Raw genomic sequence first — 24,904 nt, 5'->3', positions numbered from 1 at the left:
TTATAAGGTAAGTTTGGACTTATTTTATTTTTAATTAATTAATTTTTAACTTTTATATGGTATTGTGAATATATTCATCTTTAAATAATTATATTAACACTAACACTTATTTTTATATTTTGTATATAGATATGCATCTATCAAATATGTATGTACATCCTGGTCCAATAGAGTATGATGTATTAAAAATTCAAGTTCATTATCGTTCCGAAGGAATTTGGAATGATAGCTTAAGAGAAGAGAATTTTTGCTTATATACGCGTCGTGGTAATGTTGAATTTTGGCAACATATAAAATATCATCCTTTACATCCTCGCATTCATCGGTATTTTAAAAATTGTAGATTTAAATGAATTCTTGATGTAGGATGTGTGCCGTATGACAACAGATTAATTTCTGCTTTAATTGAAAGGTGGCGTCCAGAAACACATACCTTTCACATGCGAACTGGTGAGGCTACCATAACTTTACAAGATGTAGAAATTTTGTTCAGAATGGTAATAGATGGTAGTCCTATAATTTTAAATGGAGCTGATACTTTAGGAGTTTTTGGTAGACAAGAAATGATGTTTGAATTAACGGGATAGTCACCCGATAATGATTGTTTTTCTGGTGTTAGTAGATTGTCAACATATAAATTAATTGAGCATATTGAAGGTTTAGATGATATTACTGATTATTCAACTGAGCGTGAGGTGCAACAAATGTTTAGATTATATATTTTTTTTAAATCACAAAAACGTTGCACGGGCAGCGATTTAAAAAAAAAAAAAATTTTAGATGTTGACAGAAATTTCAAAAAATAAAATAAAATAAAAGAATATTTCTACAAAAATCGCTGCCAAGGCAGCGATTTTTTTTTTTTAAAAAAACTAGTTCCACCAAAATCGCTGCCAAGGTAGCGATTTCACGATATATATAGATTTTTTATAAAAAGCTGCCAAATGGCTGAAAATTGCTACCTTGGCAGCTTTTTAGTTTATTTTTTTTCTTTTTTTAAAATTCATTTCTCTTCAATTTTTATTTTTTTTAAAAATCGTTTTTCTTAAATTTTTTTTTGTTTTGAAAACAAGGCAACGTTTTTATTAAAAAATAAATTTTTTAACAAAAATCGCTGAAAAGGCAGCTTAATTTGACACTGATTAAAGTTCGTGCCTCATTTTGATAATTTCTACGTCGAGTCCAAATTTTTGGGTGGAATCAGGCTCCCTATCAGCAATTTTTTTAAAAAATAATTGTCCTTTCATAAAACTTTAAAAAAAAAATTAAGAAAAGATTTTCAAAAATAAAATAAAATTTAAGCAAAACTCTGCCAGGGCAGCGATTTTCCAAAAAAAAGTTTTTACAAAAATGCTGCCAATTTTTTTTTCTATGAAAACGCTGCCATAGCAGCGATATTAGTTGGAGGAAAAATAATTAGAGTGAAAAAATCGCTGCTGTACCAGTGATTTTAGTGAAAAAAAAAAAGAAAAAAAATTGGACGAAAATTGCTGCCCTGGCAGCGATTTTATTTTAACGGAGTACACGGTGTTAATATGTGTCAGAGGAAAATCGCTCCTAATTTTGCCTTTTTGGTTTTAAAAAAATATGATATGCCCTTTTGGAATTTTTGACAATTTTTTTCCCCCTTTTGGCTCCAGACTCTTGTTTTGCTTATATATTCTATTATGACAAGCGTGAAAATGTTATAGAAAGACTATCATATCTGAACCCTAACAATTTGTTGTTAGGGTTTGCTTAGCCTAACAACAAATTGTTTGAGAGGAAATTTCCTATAAAATCTGTAATAAATATGCTTGTTAAATTGAAATGAAACGGCCAATTAAATTTAAAGAAGAAGAAATGATAGAACTATAATAACAATTTCTTAACGACGTCGTATGGGGATATTCAAAGTATCTCTTATCGGCTAAACCCCTGGTGTTTGATAGCCGTTTAAACATTCTCCTAAAACCCCGCCGGAAAAAATAAAATCCGACATGCTCCTTCTCTACTACACCTCCCAATATGGCGGCGGTCTCTGCTAAAACCCCAACAATATCTCTCCCTTTAGACCCCCAAAACCCTCAATTCTCTAAACTCCATTCATCAAAATCTCTAAATTTCTCTCATATCTTCCAAAAATCCCACCTTTTTTCCCTTAAAAAACCCCACCAAAATTCTATCCTCAGTTCCTCCTCCACCTCTACTCCCACCACTGACCCAAATTCCCATCTTATCCAATTATGCTTCCACAGCCAGCTGGAACAAGCAATTGTGTTCTTGAAGTCAATAAAGGACCTTCATGGCACCATAGAAGAAGACACTTTTGTTTCTTTAGCTAGGCTGTGCGAATTCAAGAGAGCATCGAATGAGGCGTGTGAAGTATTTTCTTGCATACTCAACTGTATGACCCAGTTGAGCTTGAGGCTTGGAAATGCCTTGCTGAGTATGTTTGTCAGGTTGGGGAATTTGGGTGATGCTTGGTACGTTTTTGGGAAAATGGAGGAGAGGGATGTTTTTTCTTGGAATGTTTTGATTGGTGGGTATGCGAAAAATGGGTATTTTGATGAGGCTTTAGATTTGTATCAACGGATGTTGTGGGTTGGAATTAGGCCTGATGTCTATACTTTTCCCTGTGTCTTGAGGACTTGCGGGGGTTTGCCTGATTGGAGAATGGGTAGGGAGATACATGCTCATGTAATACGTTTTAGCTATGATTCGGAAATCGATGTCGTTAATGCATTGATTACAATGTATGTTAAGTGTGGTGATGTTTACAGTGCAAGAGTGCTGTTTGATGGAATGTCTAAGAGAGATAGAATTTCCTGGAATGCTATGATTTCGGGTTACTTTGAGAACGGTGAGTTTTTGGAGGGGTTAGTGTTGTTCTCCTCAATGCGGGAATTTGGTTTTTTTCCGGATTTGATGACCATGACAAGTGTGATTTCAGCTTGTGAGGCTCTTGGGGATGAGAGGTTAGGGAGAGCACTTCACGGGTATGTGTCAAGAATGGAATTTTATAGTGATGTTTCGGCGCACAACTCTCTCATTCAACTTTATTCAGCCATTGGGAGCTGGGAGGAAGCAGAAAAGATCTTTGATAGGATACAAAGTAAAGATGTAGTTTCATGGACTGCAATGATCTCGGGTTATGAGAGTAATGGGTTTCCTGAGAAGGCCGTTATGACGTACAAAATGATGGAGCTAGAAGGTGTCATGCCGGATGAAATTACTATAGCTTCTGTTCTATCTGCCTGTACTTCATTAGGCCTTCTAGAAATGGGTGTTAAGCTTCAACATCTAGCCGAAAGGAGAGGACTTATAGCTTACGTGATTGTCTCAAACACTCTGATCGACTTGTATTCAAAGTGCAACTGTATTGACAAGGCATTGGAAATTTTTCACAGGATACCGGATAAAAACGTCATATCTTGGACTTCTATCATTCTTGGTCTACGGATAAATAATCGCAGTTTGGAAGCTTTAATTTTTTTTAGAGAAATGAAACGTCATCAGGATCCTAATTCTGTTACCTTAATGTCTGTCCTCTCTGCATGTTCTAGAATCGGTGCACTGATGTGTGGTAAAGAAATACATGCATATGTATTGAGAAATGGAATGGAGTTTCATGGTTTTTTACCCAATGCACTCCTTGACTTCTACGTGAGGTGTGGAAGGATGGCCCCAGCACTGAATCTGTTTAATACGCAGAAAGAGGATGTTACTGCTTGGAATATCTTGCTGACTGGCTATGCTCAGCGAGGGCAAGGTGCACTTGCAATCGAGCTTTTTGATGGAATGATAAGTTCAAGAGTAAAGCCAGACGAAATTACTTTCATTTCTCTGTTACGTGCTTGTAGTAGATCTGGGTTGGTGACTGAAGGCCTTGATTATTTGAATAGCATGGAGAGTAAATACTGTATTGTTCCGAATCTGAAGCATTATGCTTGTGTGGTTGATCTGCTAGGCCGTGCAGGTCTAGTGGAAGATGCTTATGATTTTATTCTATCATTGCCTGTGAAACCCGATTCCGCTATCTGGGGGGCTTTATTAAATTCGTGTAGGATCCACAGGCAGGTTGAACTCGGAGAACTAGCAGCTAGACACATTCTTGAAACAGATGAGAGAGGTGTGGGATATTATGTTCTCCTCTGCAACTTCTATTCTGACAATGGTAGATGGGATGAAGTTGTAAGATTGAGGAAGATTATGATAGAAAAAGGACTGACTATTGATCCTGGTTGCAGCTGGATAGAAGTAAAGGGAAATGTACATGCATTTCTTAGTGGTGATAACTTACACCCCCAAAGCAAGGAAATTAATGCAGTTCTAGAAGGATTTTATGAAAAAATGAAGGCAGCACATCCTAGTAAATCAGAAAGATATACAGTAAATGAAGTTAATGATTCAAAAGCCGAGATCTTTTGTGGACACAGTGAGAGACTAGCTATTGCATTTGGTCTTATAAATATGGCTCCAGGGACACCTATTTGGGTCACAAAGAATCTTTATATGTGCAAGAGCTGTCACGACACAATCAAGTTTATCTCTGAGGTTGTTCGGAGGGAGATTGCAGTTAGAGATACTGAGCAATTTCACCATTTTAAGGATGGAAGATGCACATGTGGGGATGAAAACTATTTGGGAGAAACTTGAAATTCATAAGCAGAAAGAATTGATTCACAAGTGGCAAAATAGAATCTGTTTGTGGTGACGGGCAGAGCTAGGTGTTTTTGCTCCTGGATAGAGTACTCAACACACCCCAAGGTTGCTATCCCAGATAAAATCTCATCCACAGCCCGGCACTGCACGTCTGTTGCTTCTGCAGATAACATCAACTGCCCTTCTGCAGGAATGTTTGTTTCCCCTATGGTAATGCTCTCGAAAGCTAGAATATTGTGAAATGTTTACAATGTCAAAGACAATTTTGTAATACTCATCGTAGAGATGCCTTATTTACTGTATATAGCACATACCTTTCTCCCATACTTGAAGATAGGGGCTAGTTCTTGGTTACTTTAGCGAAGTTGTTTTAGAAACATGTATATCTTGGTGGTGGTATGATTGTGGTGCTCATACAGCGAGGAGGCTTGGCTAGATTATAGTATAGGTTCTTGCTTGTGAAACTGCATGAACCTGAAGGGTCATGAAAACAAACATTGGTTTCTCATAAACCTTTCCTTCAAATATAATGTCCGAAGGAGAAGGATGTTTTGTATTGTCTGCTGAAAAAAAGTTAATAAAGTTAAGAAAAGGTAAGTTTACACTACATAATGGATGTGCATAAAGACATGATTTCACTATTGGTTAGCTCTGTGGTATCTGATCTCAATGGATCAACAATAAAGCATTGAGGTCATGTATTTTTTGTTGTCAATGTTTTCACTGACCAGCAAACCGCTATTCTTTTTTAAATTGTCGACAGAAAGAGTTGTGCGAGAAATCTTTCCTCTTATTTTTCTGCACAATCTGATTTTGCCTTGGTTTTTAGCATAACCGGACATGTCATCTTCCATACTCCCAAGGGAATTCAATATTAGTCACTTTATTAGAAATCTTTACACCAAACAACAAGCTGTTATTACAAATCCTTCAAAAGAATAATAGATTGTACACTATCGCGTACAAAGAAATCAAGCACAAAGCACCATTCACACACTCGTTTGGTGGTAACACGAAAATTTAATTCTATATGCAAACTACATCTTCACTGCTCTCTTGATTGTTTTGATGGATGATTTTATGAAGCCAATATTACCTCCGACCAGACTTTCATCACTATCATCACCAATGACTGATGGCTTCTTCCTCATGCAATCCACTCTCTTTTTCATGCCACTCAAAAGGAGAGATGGCGAGGATGGGATACGCCTAAACAACCTAACACTGTCAGACCTCGAGAGTTCCCTTTCCTTATCCTTTTCACTCTTCCTTGCAGTCCTTTCGCAGCTGCTAGATCTCCCTACTCCCTTAGAAGCAGAACCTACATCACTGTCCCTCCTTTCTGGAATTAAACTATAAGGAGGAGGATTCCTGCATAGTAAATTTTGACCTTTAAGTTCAGTTCTTTCTTCCCTTTTCCCATTTCCTCTGTTTGAGAATGATTTCCTGGCTGCCATTTGAACAACTTCCTCTCTTTTTGTTTCTTCTTCCTGTTGGACAGCTTCTTTTTGAATTTGCACCTTCTGCGGCTGTTTCACATCCTCAGCTATTTCTGCCTCCTCAGATTCAGATATCTTCATCTCCTTTTGTGGATACTTGATATTCAGTTTTGTTATCGTGCCATCAATCTCATTAGTTTCATCTTCTCCTACATTAAGGGATCTCTTACCACGATCATTCTCCTCAGCAGTCTGAATACCAAAGTCGGTAGGTTCTTCAGAGTTATCCAAAAGCAACTGAAGCCATTTTTCAACATTTCCTTTCCCACGCTGCTGTCTGCTCTCTTCGTCCTCCTCCTGTCTTTCAGTTTCATGAAAAGTGGGAAACCCACGGTTGCATGTTATCTCTTCTTCTTCTTCTTGTATCTCTATGTTTTGAACCTTCTGATCTGTTGGATCCTCATCCTTTGCCTGCAGATTAACGTTGTTACTGCGATCAGAGGGGATTCCCGTGCTGATTCTGTGATTAGTTTCTTTCTCTTGTCCTCCATTTAGAGATAGTCTAGCCTCGTATGCTTTCTGCTCTTCCTCCAAAAATACTCTTAACTCCTTATGCATAATGTCCTTGGGGTTCATCTCAGGCAAGCATAGAACTCTTATATCATCTTTCTCTGATTCTGCCCTTGAGCAGCTGCCAGGTAGAAGAAGAAGAGTCTTCTCATCTCCCTCTCCACCCAGAAATTCATCCATTCTTGATCTTTTTCTTGTTTGGTCCCACTCAGGTCTTATCTGTTGCTCGAGTTCATCTCTCTGTTTGAATCTCCTGTGTAGGTCTCTCTCTGCAGAATCACAAATTGCTCTTTGAGCTTCGAGTCTTGCCATAAGGGCATTAGCTGCTGCCTGATTCAACCTCACTTGTTCTTTATACACAATACTCCTGCACATCACATAAACCAGTAGAGTAAGAGACTAAGAGCATATAATCACACACACTAAATGGATTTCTATTTTTCTAGTTGACATGTCATTCCAGAGATCTTACTGGTGCATGGCATCTCGAATCATCTTCTCAAGCATAGATTTATAAGAAGATTGTGCCTCAGCTAGTCGTCGACACTTCTCAGCTCTCCTTCTTTTCTTTGTTAGGATTAGCTCCAAATCTTGTACAGCTGCTTTCTCCTCCTCAGTCTTCTGCTTCAATTCACCTACTTCATCATCTAATTTTTGTATTTCTGCCTGCATCTTTGCTGTCTCTTCTCTGTGTCTCAAAGAATCTCTAGCTATCACAATAGCCTGGTATGGATTGGTTACCATGCCTGGATCTTCATTTTCTTTCAGATCAGTTTTTGATCTCTTACAAGCTGTCACAACAGAGAAACCAAAAAAACAAAGCTCATTAAAAGGAAAAACCAAAGAAACAATGACTTGTTTCACACGACATTGAAACCAAGAAAACAGGTTATGGTCTTTGATTTTTTAGAAACTAACCAACAATAGGAGTGTTTGATCTTGGTCTCCTATTTATATCCAATGATTTCAGAGCTGAGGAAGAATCAAAAGACTCCCTTCGAGATAAAACAACAGCTGCTGGAGCAAGGCCAATCTTTTCTTTCGACTCAACAAAATGTTGAGGAAAAACATGTGAATCAACAGTTTGTGAGGCATTCAATTCTTCACTTTCACCTTCAGAAAACAACCAGGAAAATGCTCTACGCCTGAAAATAATGACACAATGAGAATCTAGCAGTTGCAAAAATTCACTTTGAAACTGGAAATGCACTCAACAAACATACACAGCAACAGACCTGAAATCTGAATTTGATATAGCAAAGATGGACAAGAACTGGTTTATCGATATACCAACTTGCAGATCCCACCAGGGTATAAGGAATTCCAGCTTGTTATTCTTTTTCTTACAGGCTTGCCACTGCATTATCCGTAGATTGCTTGGAACAGTTAGTCCTCCTCCTGCAATTTCACCGAAAGACACAAATTCAGTACTCACACAACGATCATCTGTGCCTCAGAGTTTAACTTATATACAGGGAACGATAGTGTAAAAATGTAGATAAGTTAAAGATGAAGGATGATGAGTAATTACTGGAGCAAGGAAACCAGTGATCAATTTCCCATGCCAAAGGCGAAGCTGAATCAGCATGATAATACAGAACATTGCCATACGAGTCTACTCGAAATACTTCAGGATCAAATCCCGCATTCCTGGAGTTCAAATCATAATCAAGAATGAGAAAGACTTTTCAAGCTTTTCCTAGTTATTCAGTATGGATAAACAGAATAGCATCACAATGGATTCTTACCCGAGGTGGCTGAGTTGCTTCCACAACAGAGACATAAAAATCTTGGTCTTTGTGTTTGGTTGTGCATTCGGATCAATGATAGGGAACATGTCATCCAATTCCTTGGCTCTCAAAACCTATACCAATCAAAATTCTGCTAAAGTTCATTTGTTCTAAATGAAACATTATTGTTTTCCAAGATCAGTTAAGTGATTTGAAACTTGGCTGCTTCTACTTGAAAATCAAGGATTCAAATTCACAAGGTTTAATTCAACTATGATATCCACTCTGGAAAAAAAAGAGAGGAAAAAACCAGTATTTCCCTCACTGAAATATAACTCAAATTAAATTCTGAATCCATAATTTCAAAAATTCAACGAGTTCAGTGCTAAGATCCTTAAAATTTGAACCCATCGAAATTAAATCTTACATTCGCCACTTCTGCTAGTGGCAACTAAATTCACAATTAGAAGCAAGAAAAGCATGTCTACCATAAATTCAACACAAATTTGGGGAAGGGGGTGCTAGGTGGTGTTAAAAATCCAGGAAAACAGATTAATCCATTCTTTATGGTGAACCAGAGCAAGCAAGATAAAGCAAATCCATACATAGATTTAATCAAATTCCGCATCGAATACTATTAAATCTTGGGAAATTTTTTTTGAGTCTTTATGTTACCTCATGTTGTGGCAGAGCATATGGAGTGAAAGTGAAAGGAGGGCCGCGGCTGAAGGGGCCAAAACTTCGATCTTTACAGATCTTGGCATAGGCCTTTGGGTATCCAAGACCTTGATCAATCACCATTTCTTCAGGGGTAAAAACAAGATCGCCAGCCATTAGAGGGGAGCCTCTGTTTCTTGCAGAAAAAATGAAGAATGAAAAAAATCAGAACTGAACAGAAAAACAGAGCAGAGAGGATTAGGTGATTTTTATGAAACAAAAGGAGAGACCAACGGTCATGTCATTTTTAAAAAGGTGGAGAGTTGTAACGGCTAGATATGTTGGCCTACATTAACAGCTCTACCATATAAGTTCAGATGTTTGTCATTTAAAAGTCTTGACTATATTTAAAAAGACAATATTACCCTTATGAAGTACAGATATGAGCTGAGCTGGATAGATGTTTGTAATCTACAGAAGGGTAATTTGGTCAATGAAAGGGAGCGTTGCAGAACAGGTCATCATTTAAGTTTGAACAAGTTTAAAAACGAACTAACAAGTGAAACAAATGTATTACTCCTTCTAAAAAGTCAAAGTGAAAAGTTCCTTTTTAGTACGACAAATCAAGTACATGCCAACAAACATCTGAGGCTCTTGCTAAATTCGATGTCGTACCCACATTGTAGGAGGGGGATTCCTCTTATTTTCTTTTTCTGCTTTAAAAAAAAACTTATCTCTTAGTTTTGATTATTTAGTCTTATGATTTTCTTTTTGCTACTCTCTTACTTTCATGCCTCTTATTTTTAACTATTAATCCATGTTTACTATTTGATACCATCAAAGTATATATACACATATTCTGATGGTATCAGAGAGGAAGAAGCGGTGCTTCAGTGAAAATACTATTCAGTTACTCCGTAATACCATTAGAGTTGGTATTTCAATGAAAAAACTATTCAATTACTATACTCTAATAGTATCAAGGATAATGAAGTAGTGATTCAGTGAATAGAACCAGGAAGCAGACAAGTAAATAGTTTAGGACATGGATCCAATCAGACTAAATATATTGGATTGGATCTAATTTAGATAAAGGAAAAACTACATAATTAGACATACTTAAATACCATATATTTTATCTATAGTTTAAAAATATTACTCATAATACCACTTTTTAATAATTATACCATATATTTTAAAAAGTTAAATCAGATACACAAATGTCACGCCCCAAACTCGAGGAGCGCAACTGGCTCCTAATGCCAAAACTCAGGCCCGAGCCGACCCTGCTGAACCATTTGCTACTAGCGCATGACAGCTACACGCAATCAAGAAATCAAACAAGTATATCTCGGCTTAAAACTAAGTCATCGGCCGGCAAGGCCCCTGTCAACTGATCTATAAAAGAAACAGCTACTCCCAGGAGATCATATAAATAAATAGTCAACTAGCACAGAAGTCCTAATTGGGCCGTCGAGGCCACCATGATATCTATACCAAAACTAAAAGCAGGTATATATCAATACAATACATCAAACAGCTCACAAGCTTCCACAAACCAACAACATAGGCCAGCATGGCCATACGTAGCTATAAACCCCACACACTAGTCTGCAAGCCTCTAAGAGTAGTAAAGATTGGTGGGACATGGCCCCAGCCTACCCATAAAGATATATACAACAAAAAGTAACAAACCTCCCAACTCTGGCAGCTCCGGAGGAAAGGGGCTAGCCAACCAGATAAAAGTCAATCCTGTTACTGAGAAGGTCTACTCAGTCGTCTGTCAGGACCTGCATGCATGAATGCAGCGCCCCCAAGGCCATGGGGAGTCAGTACAAAATAATGTACAGAGTATGAAAGACAATATACTATGATGAGGTATCCTGATATACTAGAATAATCCAATAAATAAATCAAGGCTAAGATAAGTGTACTGATCTACTCCTAAATCTAAACTTATCAAAAATAATAAAACAACAACCTAACCAAGCCCCCATAAGATCGGCAGGTAAAAAAAGCACACAAGACCACCTACTCAGGCCCCCATAAGCCCGGAAGGTGCCAATCAGCCTATATACCCCTATCAGTAGTCCCCTAGCCCCGTAGGCAGTCACATAGCCCTCTAAGGCATTAATATAGCCCCTTAGGTAGCACATAGCTCCCTTAGGCATCAACGTAGCTTATAGACAACTCATAGCCCTCTTAGGCAACAATATGGCCCTGTAGGAAGCACATAGCCTTCTTAGGCGTCAATATAGTCTTGTTAGACATCCATATATCCCTGTAGGCAGAACATAGCCCTTCTAGGCATATATCATATTCCTGCAGCTAACCACAATAGTCCCAACGGCAATAATAACAATCCAACCGCTAAAGGCGAGCAATTTAGTTATAAGTAACTTATACAAATAGCCTCTAAGTCATGTCCAACAAAGGGACACTGCTAACTGAATAAGAATCCTGACAAGGGAGGATTATATCAACTCGAGCAGCCAACAATCAACAATCACGGCTACAAGTATATCAAGGATAACAACCCAAATACATTGCTTCTAAACTTTAAGGAAACATGTCGTAAGTAGGGAATAGCCTTAACATACCTTTTTCGCTAAATTCACGTGGCCTAATGACTTTTACTCAACACTCTCTCGATACTACAACAAGGTAGGACCATAATCAACACACAAAAATAAAAGATACCATGACAATACGATAAAATATATGTATTTCCGTCGCAAATTGCTATTTGCTGCTTATAAAAGCTAGAGTCGATGAAAAAAGGGTCTTACCTTGATCTTAAGGTCGTAATATGCTTTAAAACCTTCAAATATATCCAAACCATTGCTGTCCCAACACTAAAATGTGATATGCTACGCAATCGATAAAACAAATTATACCACGATGATGAGCCCAACGCGTAGAACAACTTTCATCAAGGACTTAAGTTGAGAAAATCTATATTTCACTTTATCCTAGAAATGGGTTTCTCTAATTTCTCTGATTTTCAGCTTAAAAATTGTGAAAAAAGTCGAAGGAGAAGATATATGTATCATTCCACCGACTTAGGGCCCCACCTCACGTGCCAGCTTGCGCAGTCCTATGAAAATACGAATATCTCTCTATTCTGAAGTCGTATGAACAAACGGTTTGATGCGTTGGAAACTAGACTCGTAGACCTTCGATTTCATAGTTTGCGGGGACCATAACTCTTAGTAGATTGGGAGAAAACGTTCGAGACATTTGACTCAAATTTCAGACAAATTCTTAAAAAGAAATTTACGGTAACTTTCGCCAACTTTTATTTATCACTTACCTAACTTCAAAACTTGAGATACCACACTTGAACACTTAAAATATCACATAACACATCATTTTTAATTTATTACTTCACCCTCCTAGTCTTTCCACAAAGATACGAGTTAATTTAGATGTTTTTAAAAGTCGCGGTGTTACAACAAATCCCTTAAATATGATATTGAATAATTATCTTAAAATTATGACTCCTTAATTAAAGGTAGATTAACAATTGTCCCTCAAATTCCTATGCCAACAGTATATCTCCCCCCCACCCGTCACGTTTTCCATCACATCTGCATACTCTGTCTTCCGTCATCATCAATCTATTATTCCAAGTTCATCTCCCCATTCTCTTTATTTCTTCCTTCTTCATCATAAATCTTCTTCACTAAATCATCCATGTTGTCCGAACAACCGATACAAACAAGCACATAAGAGAGGAGAAGTCAAGATACTCATAAGCTAAAGTTTGATATGTTGTTCGATTTGTATTATAAAAAATGGACTTCATGATAATGCACACAACTTAATTTGTATCGTTGCATTCAACAAGCACAGAAACGTTGATTGTATGGCACAAAGGAACTATAAATCTAGATTCTACAGGTAGAGTCATCTTATATTCTGGCTCTTCCAAGTGGAACCTAACCACATCACAGGTTCCGAAAGGTGGGATCCAGATTCCGTTCTGAAGAACAGGCCTAGGATCACATCTGAAAACTCAGATATACAAGTCGAGCAAGATGGTGTTTCAAATATTTATGTAAAAAAAAAATGCAAGATCTATTCATAATTCACATTGTACTTTATGTATTTATCTTACAATCTCGATTTTGTGTTATATCAAATACAATTGCATATATCTAATATAGTTATTTTTCAATTTTTGTATCTAATATATAGCAATGTTATTTATCAGATACATATATATCTAAGAAGTATCGGTATTAATTAAGATTCTATGGCTTTTGAATCTTGTGTTATATCAGATACAAGGGGATGTATCCAACAATTAATTAATTCATATATTACACATGTTTTATAATGTATCAGAATTACTTACATATATAACATGTATATGTGTCATACTTATTAGTTTAATGTATTTGAATTATCTCATATACAGTTTAAATGAAATATGTTAAATAGTGTATCTGACACAGATACACCAAACTATATGTGATACAATAGAAAAAAAAACTTTTGTATCTGAACTGCCTTATATCATAATGTATCTTAAACAAGTTAGAAAATGTATCTGAATTATTTAGGCAGTGTATTTATAATAGTTTCACACTATGTATCTGAACTACTGAATTTATAAAATATGAAATTATTCAAGAAGACGAAGTGTAAAGTTTGTTGAATCTCCAAAAAAATAATAACAGAATTTTAATAATTTTTTGAAGTTGTGATACGTCAAAATATTTCATACTCCCTTAGTCCCATTTTATATGAGGTAGTTTGACTCGGCACGGAGTTTAAGAAAGAAATGAAGACTTTTAAAACTTGTGGTCCAAAACAAATGATAGAAATTTGTGTGACTGTAAATCATTTCATTAAGGGTAAAATAAATATTTTATATTGAAATTGTTACTTAATATAGAAATGTGTCATTCTTTTTGGGACTGACTAAAAAGGAAAGTAAGTCACATAAATTGAGACAAAGGGAGTAATTTTTACAAGCGTGAATTCCTCCTTAATTTATGGTTGTCAGTTACAATCTTTAGTTATATAAGCTTAACGTTATGTATCTGACTAACATGGATCTCAGATGCATGTATCTAGACGCGATAGATACATGTATCCGAGGTGAAAAATATAGTAGAACTTGTAATTATGCAAACTGAAGGGAAGAGACGTAAGTAGGCACTAAACTAGTGGAATTTGTGTTGTTTATCCGTAGATAAATACATTGCTTAATAGATCCAATTTGTACAGTTTTCCCTAAGTTTAATTAGTGTTCCAAAAAATAGTTATTTGTGAATTTCATCCACAACTAGCACCTGTCCAAGTGTCGGCGGATTGACTATCCATATACCAAATTGGACCATCCAAGCCCAAATATTGTCGAACTTGACAATGCCCGTAATTCCAAGTCCAAAGTCTACTCCGTATGTGGGCTTGGGATTTCCTCGGATCCTACCAATTTCATGTTTCCTTTTTCCTTTGATTTTCTTTTCCTTGACAAAAGTATTTAGAGGTTGTTTAGTAGAACGTATTAGCAAAAATAATTAACTACGTGTTTTAATTATAATTTGTTTTGTATATTTTTTTATGCTATGTATAACTAATGTTTGCATAGTAATATTTGCATTAGCAATACATGTATTGATTATGCTTGCATTAATTATATACAAGATTATTTTTATGCATAAAAAAATAGTATGCATTGCGTAAAATATAAATTTACAAAGATATCCTCCACTACTATGGTGAAAAAGATGTAAAAAGATTTTGAGGGGCAATTGACTTTATAATCATGCTAATGCATGCATTAAAATCATTGCATTGCTAATACCTAGAGATCCATGGTATTAGCAATGCACACCTTAATACACTATAGCGTGTAGTTATACATAGGTTGAAAAAGAGTATCATACAAGGTACTAGTAATACACAAGGCTAATGCATGCATTATTTTTTTTCAATACACTCTATCAAACGACCTCTTTATTGTGTATTAAGGTGTGCATTACCAATATATGGAAATCTATAGTATTAATAATACAAAGATATCTTTATAAATAAATATTTTTATGTAAATCAAACAATGTATAATTAATGCAAATAGTACTAATACATTCAATTTGACATTGTCTTTATACGAGTAAATGACATAAATGGTCCCTAAACTATTACACTAGGTCTAAAATAGTCCCTTAACTATACTGTTAACGAATATAGTCCTTTAACTATCTACAATCTTGTCAAGTTTGATCTATAGCTACTTTTTATAAATAAAAAAAAAAACTTGTTATTCTAATTTAATCTCTATCTCCTGACTTTTTTTTTGCCACTTCTTTGCTCTATTATCTCACTATTTCTTCACTTTATTTTGTCCGATTCTTTTCTTCATTGTCTTACTGTAATTGTGTGTTGGTCGTTATTTTATTTGAGTTGAATCAAATTGCAACTCTAAAATGCCAAAAAATCAGCATGAAAACTGTACATAACACAACACTAGACAACAACATCAAACCATTAAAATATCAATACCAAACTACTACATCAGACTATGAAAAATTTGCACCAAAAACACTCGAGCATCAAAAATCAGCTGCAAACTGCATAAAAAATAGCACAAAAACTGCACCAAAAAACATCACCAAGCTACCCCAAACTGCACAAAAACAACACCAAACTTGACAAGGTTTTCTTTACTATAACAGCGTCAATGAAGAAAAGAAGAGGAAAAAAGAAAATTAAGAGAGAGTAGCTGAATTACGAAGTTTGTTAACGGTGTCTATAAAAAGTAGATACAGACCAAACTTGACAAGATTGTAGATAGTTAAGGGACTATTTATGTTAAGTGTATAGTTTAAGAACTATTTTAGACTTACTATGATAGTTTAGGGACCATTTATGTCATTTTCTCGTCTTTATACACCCTAAAACGACCCCTAATAACTTTGACAGCTAGCTTTTTAAATTGTATTTGTCTCACTCCCTTTTGCAGTTTTTAAATTATAAACTCGATCCTACTCATCCATAAAATTATTAAATAATAAATCAACCAACCATCCCCTTGATAAAAATTCAACAGGTTCTAGAAGAAAAAGCACCTTTCAAATTTTACCAAATATGATTTGCCTTTTGGTGTAGTGAAGAGATGATTGCGGCCTGTGGGAGGTCACTTTCATACTCCCTTAGATTAGTAATAATAGCACGACACTAGTACTTCTCATGACTCCTTCCTTATCTCCAACTTAAATTCTACACTTATTTTGCACAGATATTTGTTTGTGCTCTCGTAGATCAAACATCAACTGCTATCACAGATTCGAATATCAACGGCATCTTCACACAAACAGTTCCAACCTTCACCACTTGAAACGTTTCTAAAATGATGAATGAGTTTAAGTTAGGAAACTACCTTCCCTCTGCGGTTTTAAACATACCATAATATTTGTGTCACCTATCAAATTACATTTTTATTTACAAGTTCAATATAACCCATTTATAAATTATTTTTTAAATCTTGAATTATTCAAATTACTATATAATATAATATAAAGGGAGTGTATATTAGAAAAAATTTAATCTTCACTTTCTTTTCATCATTTGTGATCACTGATAGGTCCCTCCCCTCCCCTGCCAACTCCCACAGGCAAAAAATGGCAGAGCAAACTTCTGACCAAACTACTCCCCTCCTCCGCCGCAACTGGTGGCGCAGCCGCCTTTCCGCCCTTCCATTCACCGGCTCTCTCCGCCTGAAAACCTCCTTACTCTCCGAACTTGGTGGCTCCGTCGGCGATTTAGGCACCTACATCCCCATTGTCTTAGCACTCACTTTAGTCAGTAATCTTGACCTCAGCACTACCCTTATCTTCACTGCATTCTACAACATCATCACCGGTGCTATTTTCGGAATCCCTATGCCTGTTCAGCCCATGAAATCTATTGCTGCCGTCGCCGTCTCTGAAATACCTCATCTCACTGTTCCCCAAATCGCCGCCGCCGGAATATGCACCGCCGGCACACTTTTATTCCTTGGAGTCACCGGACTCATGTCCTTCTTCTACCGCTTTATTCCCCTTCCTGTTGTTCGCGGCGTTCAGCTTTCTCAGGGCCTCGCTTTTGCCTTCTCTGCTATCAAATACATCCGTTATAACCAAGATTTTACCTCTACAAAGGCTAGCGCCACCTCCCCACGTTCGTGGCTTGGCCTTGACGGCGTTATTCTGGCTCTCACTTGTGTGTCTTTTCTTATACTCGTTACCGGCTCCGGCGAAGTTGTTGAGGACGATGAAGATGAAGATGAAGACAGGAACGTTCGGCGTAGATTACGAACACTATCAGCAATCCCGGCAGCTCTTATAGTGTTTTTACTGGGATTGATCCTCTGTTTTGTTCGTGATCCTTCAATCATTCACGATATTAAATTTGGCCCATCAAAAATTCACATTTTGAAAATCACATGGGAAGATTGGAAAACCGGATTTCTCCGGGGAGCGATTCCTCAGATTCCGTTATCCGTATTGAATTCGGTGATCGCTGTGTGTAAATTGTCAGCTGATTTGTTCCCGGAGAAGGAAGTGTCTGCTACTAGAGTCTCCGTGAGTGTTGGGTTAATGAATTTGGTTGGTTCTTGGTTTGGGGCAATGCCGTGTTGCCACGGGGCAGGGGGGCTGGCTGGACAGTACAGATTTGGTGGGAGGAGTGGTGCATCGGTGGCGTTTCTTGGATTGGGGAAATTGGTTCTTGGTTTGGTATTTGGGAGTTCATTTGTGAGGATTTTGAATCAGTTTCCTATTGGGATACTTGGGGTGCTTCTGTTGTTTGCTGGGATTGAATTGGCTATGGCTTCAAGGGATATGAACTCAAAGGAAGAATCTTTTGTTATGTTGGTTTGTGCTGCTGTTTCATTGACGGGGTCCAGTGCAGCATTGGGATTTGGGTGTGGTATTGTGCTGTTTTTGCTGTTGAAGTTGAGGGAATTGGACTGCTTTGATAGTTGCTTTGGGAGATCAAACGATGAAACTAGTCTCAATCCGTAACATGTTTCAGAAGACATTATTTATGTTCATTTGCTAACTCTGTATATCTATTCCTAGCATGATTGTATCAGTACAAACTCGCTTGTTTACTATCCTTCATAAGCTATATATATATATCTTTGATAAAATCAACCAAAAAAAGAAGAAAGATTATGTATTTCTTCGATATCTGTTTGCTATACATGGATCTTGTTTGCAGAATGTGTGACTATACCAATTAGGAGGCGATGTGGTTGTTGTTTGGTCCTGACTAAAGGAAAGGACCTGAACTCATAAATGAAATCGAATTAAAAGATTGGTCTAAGGTGAGGAAGAATCAGGAAAGACATTTTGTTTGAGTTAGGGAAGATTGTCTTCCAACTATATATAACACTCTCTGAATAGTAGAGTATTTAAACATAATGTAGCAATCTGAGCCTCTCTAGGTGATTTAGTAGTTGTGTACACTGTTTTAAAATCTTGGCTCGACTCTTGGTATGAAAAAAATGGTTTCTCCTGTGAAATGTACACAGAACGGGACGATAAAGTGATTTTCTCATGCTGATTCACTTGGCTAACGAGCGGGTGACTTTTGAGAGAGAAATCTAACTAGAAAATCAGACGCTAAAATAAGACAACGTCCATATTATTTCAAAGCTGAGCTATGACTCGAATTACTATTTTGTATCTAACAGCAGGTATCTATAGCTTTGAAATCCATGTGTCAAGATGAATTTGCACAATGACAGAAGCATTTGACATTGGTGTAGTTTCAAAGTGCCATAGCATGATGCAATTTGTAAGAATCAGGAACTATTGTTCATCCTAGACTGGGAGACTGAAGTGAAAGATTCTATATATAATGTCACGGACTTAGACTGCAACTAACACTCCGTGCAAAGTGGCTGGTCATGACAATAAGCTCTTGAGTACAGAAACAAAGCTATGTGACTGTTTCTGCTGTCTTGAGAGCAGTCATTCCTATACAAAACTGCATCTTTCATGAGCAACATCTTTGAAACAACCATTTATTTTTAAAAAAACAATGGCTACTTCCTTTGAGAAGCTATGCATGGTTGGTTCATTAAGACTAGAGTGACTCTGATGGAAGTGATTCATAAATATGCTTGTGGTTATAAGAATTTACTTTGATCAATTATAGCCACTAAATTTAATCTATGTCAGTGGCGGATGTATGTTATGGATTATGGGTACTTGCTTTTTGCAATAAACACTAATATTTGTTTGTAATATCTAATAATTCATTCAAATTTATTAACTAAGCACCCACTTTATATAGCAATTCTCAAATTAAAAATAATTGAGCACCCATGGAATAAAATTTCTGAATCCGCCACTGAGCTATCTCATATGCACGACCTCAAGCAAAACATGGAAAAAATGGAGGAGACAAATCAGATTTGTTTAATATTTTCTTCGAGACTGTATATGCACCCATCTAAGATTCTGATGAAGCTCACATGGGCCACCCATCTAAGATTCAAATCTATTTCTTTTTTAAAAAAAATCACTTCTTTTATTACTCTTAACTAATCTCATTTTCTCCTACCAAATTGATAATACTTGCACTAAAAATATTTGTTTGAAGGAATCCCTCTTAACCTCTAAACCTGTCGAAGAAAAATATGATTCTTTTTAAAAAAGCATACTATCATCTTCATTTATTGTGACTCCCAACATAATAAGTGATAAGTTTGAATAATTACAAGAAAATTATTATTCATTTTTACTCATTCAATATATTAAAAAATTCCTTTTACTTGTCCACTCTAACATATTAGTTTTCTTTTTCTATTTCTTTTTTTTTTAAAGTGTGTGCACTCTCTAGTGTGAACAACCAAAACTCAACTGAGTGAGTAGTTCAAGAGTAATCCTCTGAAAATCAAGTTAAATTGATTAATTGAGATCTGGTTTATTAATTAAGCAACTATTTTGGTTCTTTTCCGACCAAAATATTATTAAGTAAATAAAAACAGAGATTAGAGGAGTTGGCACATATTCCCTCCGTCTCATTTTATTTGTCATCCCTTTCTATAAATAGTTGGACCATAATACTTGTCATTTTATAAAATTTATGGATAAATTATCATATTTTATCTATTATACCCTTAATAGAATAATTAATTAATCTTGAAAATGTATTCATCATTTATTATAAAGTTGACTTATGAAAACATTAAATAAGGATAAAAGGATAAAGTTACATCATTTCTTAATGCAAGTACAAAGTAAAAATGTGATATATAAAATGATATAGAGGGAGTAGTTTGTAAGAAATATTTGACTAAACATCAACAGTGTCGCCATCATCAGCTGCCTTGACTTCAACTTCACACCTTACTCTCTCTACTTACCCTAATTATCAAAATCAAAGCACCAACTTCTCTCTTTTTTCTCAAATTGATCATCATTCTCCCTTTTTATTCTCTGTTCTATTTCTCTCTTTCTATGAAGATTTGAGTTACCAGGTAAGTGCACCTTGCTATTTCTTCATCAAGATTCACTAATTCCTATCTCAAAGACTTGATTTTGATAAGTTCCCAAGTTTGTTTTTACTGTTTTGATTTCGATTTTAGCAAGTTCAATCTTAATTCTAAAAAGGGTTAGTCATGAATTTCTCTGTTTTCCACTAATACTTGAAGAATCTTGATTTAAGGGGGGTTAGGGGAAATGTCTTTTTTTGCTTCTTTTTGGACAATGGCTAGTATTGTTATCTGGTTGATGTTGCTGTCTGTTGGTTTTGTTCATTCTTATGTGGTAGATGGTGAGTTAGGACCTAGGACTAGAACTTCTATGCCTTACAAATACGAAAGAACTGATGAAGTCAAAAAAGAATGTGCTTTTGTTTTAGCTTCTGCTTCTGAATTGGAACCTGATGATAACAGAATCTATAGCATAAAACATGAATTAAGTTTTCTGAATGGAGATTGGTGGCAAGTGTCTAATGGGGCTGCTTCAATAATGCCTTTTGATGATAGAGATCTTGCAAACAGATCATCGGATCTTCGATCTCCGTTGAACTTAGTTTCTTTTTGGGTTACGAATGTTGATCGTGCTCATCTGTCTAAGACATCTGTGAGTGTTAGTGGGGTATTGCAGATCGGTATCACCCTAGATGGCTTGTTTTCAAGTAAACCATACGAGAGAAGTCCTCATTTTGACATTTGGCCCGGTCATTCCCAGCTTTCGGTGACTTTTGAAGGAGTATACATGGAATCGAAGAAAAATCAAGGGGAAAGAGTCATGTGTTTGTTAGGGACAACGATGTTGCCTTCTCGTCAGCAAGAGTCAACTGATCCATGGCAGTGGGTAAAGGAATCTGGTTATACTAATCAGCCACCTCTTATGCAAGATGATCGAATTTTGCTGGTGCTTCATTATCCTAGAACAAATACACTCGCAAATAGAGCTATTCTTGGAACCATGAAAAGCTTAAACCCAAAGACGAGTTTTAAGTACTTTGATGAAGTTCATATGTCTTCTTGGCTGGGAACTTCTTCAAAGTACGAATTTGGCTCTGAAAAGTTTGTGTCAAAAGCTTGTGATCCATATCCGTACAAAGATAGTCTGAGTACTGAGATAAATACATATAGAGGGCTTGACTTCTGCTATATTCTTCAAAGATTCACTCATCAAGAAGCCTTAATAGTTGTTCCGAACTGGAAATGCAACGGTACAGATGATTTTTGCAGTCAATTGGGTCCATTCAGATCGGACAAGGAGATAAATGCCACGGATGGGGGTTTTAAGGACGTCAAGCTTGTCCTTCAGGATGTTCGATGTGATACAATATCTGTAAAAGATAATGTCACTTCTTCTAGGGTCTCTTCTGTGTTTAGAGTGATTTCTCCATTGGAGAATCAGTTCACTGCAGCACAAAGGACTGGGCTTAATAACATGACTCTTTCTGCTGAGGGAATCTGGAAATCTTCCAGTGGACAGCTTTGTATGGTTGGTTGCCATGGAGTAGTTGGTGCAGAAGACAGCAACTGTGATTCTCGAATCTGCTTGTATGTTTCGCTCTCCTTTTCTATAACACAAAGGAGCATAATTATTGGTCATTTTTCCAGTATTGATGGAAGCAGTAGGCGTTACTTTCCTTTATCATTTGAGAAACTGATCCGCCCTGTTGAGCTGTGGGATCAATATACTGCTTCTCTTCCATACTACAAGTACTCAAAAATCAATGCAGCTGCTACAGTCCTTGAAAAAAATGAGCCCTTTACCCTTGGTTCAATGTTTAAGAAATCACTGTTGACATTCCCAAAACTGGAGGATGCAGATTCTTTTCCTGTCAGCCTTTCGATTCTTTCTGAGGATCTCTCCCTTCACACATCAGCAGTTGCAGATCAAATTGCTGGCTCAGCTAACCAAAGAGTTGAAATTGAAATGGAGATTCTTTCTCTTGGTCCAATGTTTGGGCCTCTGACAAACGGTTCCATCGGTGAAAAAGAGAATTCTTATCATGCCAAGGCTGAATACACAGAAAAACAGCTTCTCTTAAATGTTTCTGCTCAACTTAGTCTCATTGGGACGTCATACAATAACATCTCATTGCTTTTTGTAGAGGGACTGTATGATCCACATGTTGGAAAGATGTACCTCATTGGTTGCAGGGATGTTAGAGCCTCCTGGAAAATACTATCAGAAAGTATGGACCTTGAGGCTGGATTGGATTGTCTGATTGAGGTGGTTATAACATACCCACCAACCACTGCTCGTTGGTTGGTCAATCCAACAGCTAAAATCTATGTATCCTCTCAAAGACCTGAGGATGATCCTCTCTATTTTAATCCCGTAAACATTCAAACATTCCCCATTATGTACAGGAAGCAGCGAGAAGACATTCTTTCCCGTAGGGGAGTAGAGGGCATCCTCCGCATCTTGACACTCTCTCTGGCGATCTTTTGCATTCTCAGCCAACTAATTTACATCAGAGATAATGCGGAATCAGTTCCGTATGTCTCGCTTGCCATGCTAGGTGTCCAAGCTCTTGGCTACGGACTGCCTTTGATCACAGGTGCAGAGGCTTTGTTCAAAATGATGGGTTCTGAAATCAATGAGACTCCGTCTTATGATCTTGACAACAGCCAGTGGATTCGTCTGATTGATTATACTGTCAAGGTTCTTGTGCTTGTTGCCTTTTTAGTAACAGCGAGGCTCAGCCAAAAGGTGTGGAGATCCCGTATCAGATTATTGGCAAGGAGCCCTCTTGAACCACATCGTGTTCCAAGTGACAAGTGGGTACTTCTCAGTACACTGGTAATACATGCTGTTGGATATATGATTGTTCTGTTTATCCACTCCTATAATACAAGCCAGAAACCTCTTCATGCTGAACGTTACATAGATTCCACTGGAAATTTCCACACCTTGAGGGAATGGGAAACTGAATTGGAGGAGTACATGGGTTTGATTCAAGATTTCTTTTTGCTTCCTCAAGTGATAGGCAACCTTGTTTGGCAAATCCATTGCAAACCACTTAGGAAGCTATATTATATTGGACTTACGTCCGTTAGACTTCTGCCTCATGTGTATGATTACATCAGATCTCCTGTTCCCAATCCCTATTTCTCCGAAGAATACGAGTTTGTGAACCCCAGGTTTGATTTTTACACCAAGTTTGGAGACATTGCCATACCAGTGGCTGCAGTTGTACTGGGAGTTGTTGTGTATATTCAGCAGAGGTGGAACTATGAGAAGCTTAGCCAAACACTTAGACTGGGCAAGATTAAGCTTCTACCAGTTGGGTCCCGAGTTTATGAGAGGTTACCTTCTGCTGAAGCTGAACTTACCTCGGGTGTCAAAAACCGGGATGTCGACTGACTGAGATCTTACTGACTTGTTGTATGTACATTTTGAGCAGTTTCTTGTGGAATTGTTTCTTTTCTGAAATATGTTTTTACCTGTCTGATAATGAGGTATATAATTTACTTAAAGAGTCCATCATGCATGAGATGTTCCAATAATTTAACAAAGATTCTTACTGGTCTTTGACCATGAAATGGTTCTTGATAATCATGTTATCGTAGGCCCTTTCCAAATATTATTAGCTTCTATGTTGCTCAGACCACTCTCTCGGTGACAATTTTTGAAGAATCCGAGCAACATAGATTAGCTTAGTGCCCATGATGTCTAATAGATTTGTTCTTTGACCATGAAATGGTTCTTGATAATCATGTTATCGTAGGCCCTTTCCAAATATTATTAGCTTCTATGTTGCTCAGACCACTCTCTCGGTGACAATTTTTGAAGAATCCGAGCAACATAGATTAGCTTAGTGCCCATGATGTCTAATAGATTTGTTCTGTTAGGCACATTAAGGAACATGTGAAGATTACTGTTACTGGAATACCTTACTTCATGCAAGAGCACTAAAAATGAAAACTTTGTAATGGATCTCAGAGCAGTGCGACTTAGCTAGGACTAATGCTCAGATGGGACAAGAAAGATTGTCACAATTTTAACCAAAAATGTAGTAAACAATCTTGAATTTTTTTACCAAAAGTGGCCAATAGATCACCAAGCATTATTTGGGCACTTTTAGGCACGGCAAAAAATAAAAAAGTGCGCCGCTGCCGGGGATCGAACCCGGGTCACCCGCGTGACAGGCGGGAATACTTACCACTATACTACAACGACTTTGTTGTTAAGTAATCGAGTATGTTACTTAAATTGGTATGACTTTTTCAATGATTTAAATACAACAAAATCACATGACAAAACGATGTGACAATATACAATCTAATCACTGAAGAAACCAATTAGTATCTATTTTTGTTTTCTTTTAATTAATAAGTTGTATTGGTCTCTTATATAATTTAATTACTACGAAAGGTTACAGTGG

General features: G+C 36.8%; 4 protein-coding genes and 1 non-coding gene across 5 annotated transcripts; 3 read left to right on the top strand and 2 right to left on the bottom strand.

The window, feature by feature from the left end:
* The first annotated feature begins 1,864 nt into the window (after nt 1–1,864).
* On the top strand, nt 1,865–5,159 carry LOC125832129 (pentatricopeptide repeat-containing protein At1g15510, chloroplastic). Its single transcript, XM_049511271.1, has one exon. It carries the CDS (start codon nt 2,008–2,010, stop codon nt 4,636–4,638), a length of 2,631 nt encoding a protein of 876 aa, XP_049367228.1. The 5' UTR covers nt 1,865–2,007; the 3' UTR covers nt 4,639–5,159.
* A 492-nt stretch (nt 5,160–5,651) lies between these two features.
* Nucleotides 5,652–9,258, bottom strand: LOC125832130 (uncharacterized). Its single transcript, XM_049511272.1, has 7 exons — nt 9,059–9,258; nt 8,402–8,517; nt 8,185–8,303; nt 7,889–8,051; nt 7,572–7,798; nt 7,126–7,444; nt 5,652–7,020 (listed from the first exon to the last, which is right to left on the bottom strand). Exons 1-7 carry the CDS (start codon nt 9,215–9,217, stop codon nt 5,682–5,684), a joined length of 2,442 nt encoding a protein of 813 aa, XP_049367229.1. The 5' UTR covers nt 9,218–9,258; the 3' UTR covers nt 5,652–5,681.
* A 7,400-nt stretch (nt 9,259–16,658) lies between these two features.
* On the top strand, nt 16,659–18,189 carry LOC125832142 (molybdate transporter 2-like). The gene has a single exon (XM_049511289.1). The coding sequence runs from the start codon at nt 16,675–16,677 to the stop codon at nt 18,055–18,057; it is 1,383 nt and encodes a 460-aa protein (XP_049367246.1). The 5' UTR covers nt 16,659–16,674; the 3' UTR covers nt 18,058–18,189.
* A 2,170-nt stretch (nt 18,190–20,359) lies between these two features.
* LOC125832128 (uncharacterized) lies at nt 20,360–23,952 on the top strand. Its single transcript, XM_049511270.1, has one exon. The coding sequence runs from the start codon at nt 20,728–20,730 to the stop codon at nt 23,881–23,883; it is 3,156 nt and encodes a 1,051-aa protein (XP_049367227.1). The 5' UTR covers nt 20,360–20,727; the 3' UTR covers nt 23,884–23,952.
* A 675-nt stretch (nt 23,953–24,627) lies between these two features.
* On the bottom strand, nt 24,628–24,699 carry TRNAD-GUC (transfer RNA aspartic acid (anticodon GUC)). Its single transcript has one exon. It is a non-coding gene; the product is annotated as a tRNA-Asp (tRNA).
* Nucleotides 24,700–24,904: the final 205 nt, after the last annotated feature.

The sequence above is a fragment of the Solanum verrucosum genome, unplaced genomic scaffold, assembly GCF_900185275.1.
Source record: "Solanum verrucosum unplaced genomic scaffold, falcon-dt-bn FXZP01000009.1, whole genome shotgun sequence".
Classification (NCBI taxonomy): domain Eukaryota; kingdom Viridiplantae; phylum Streptophyta; class Magnoliopsida; order Solanales; family Solanaceae; genus Solanum; species Solanum verrucosum.
The sequence above is the reverse complement of the archived record's forward strand: the minus strand, read 5'-3'. Positions and strand labels throughout refer to the sequence as shown.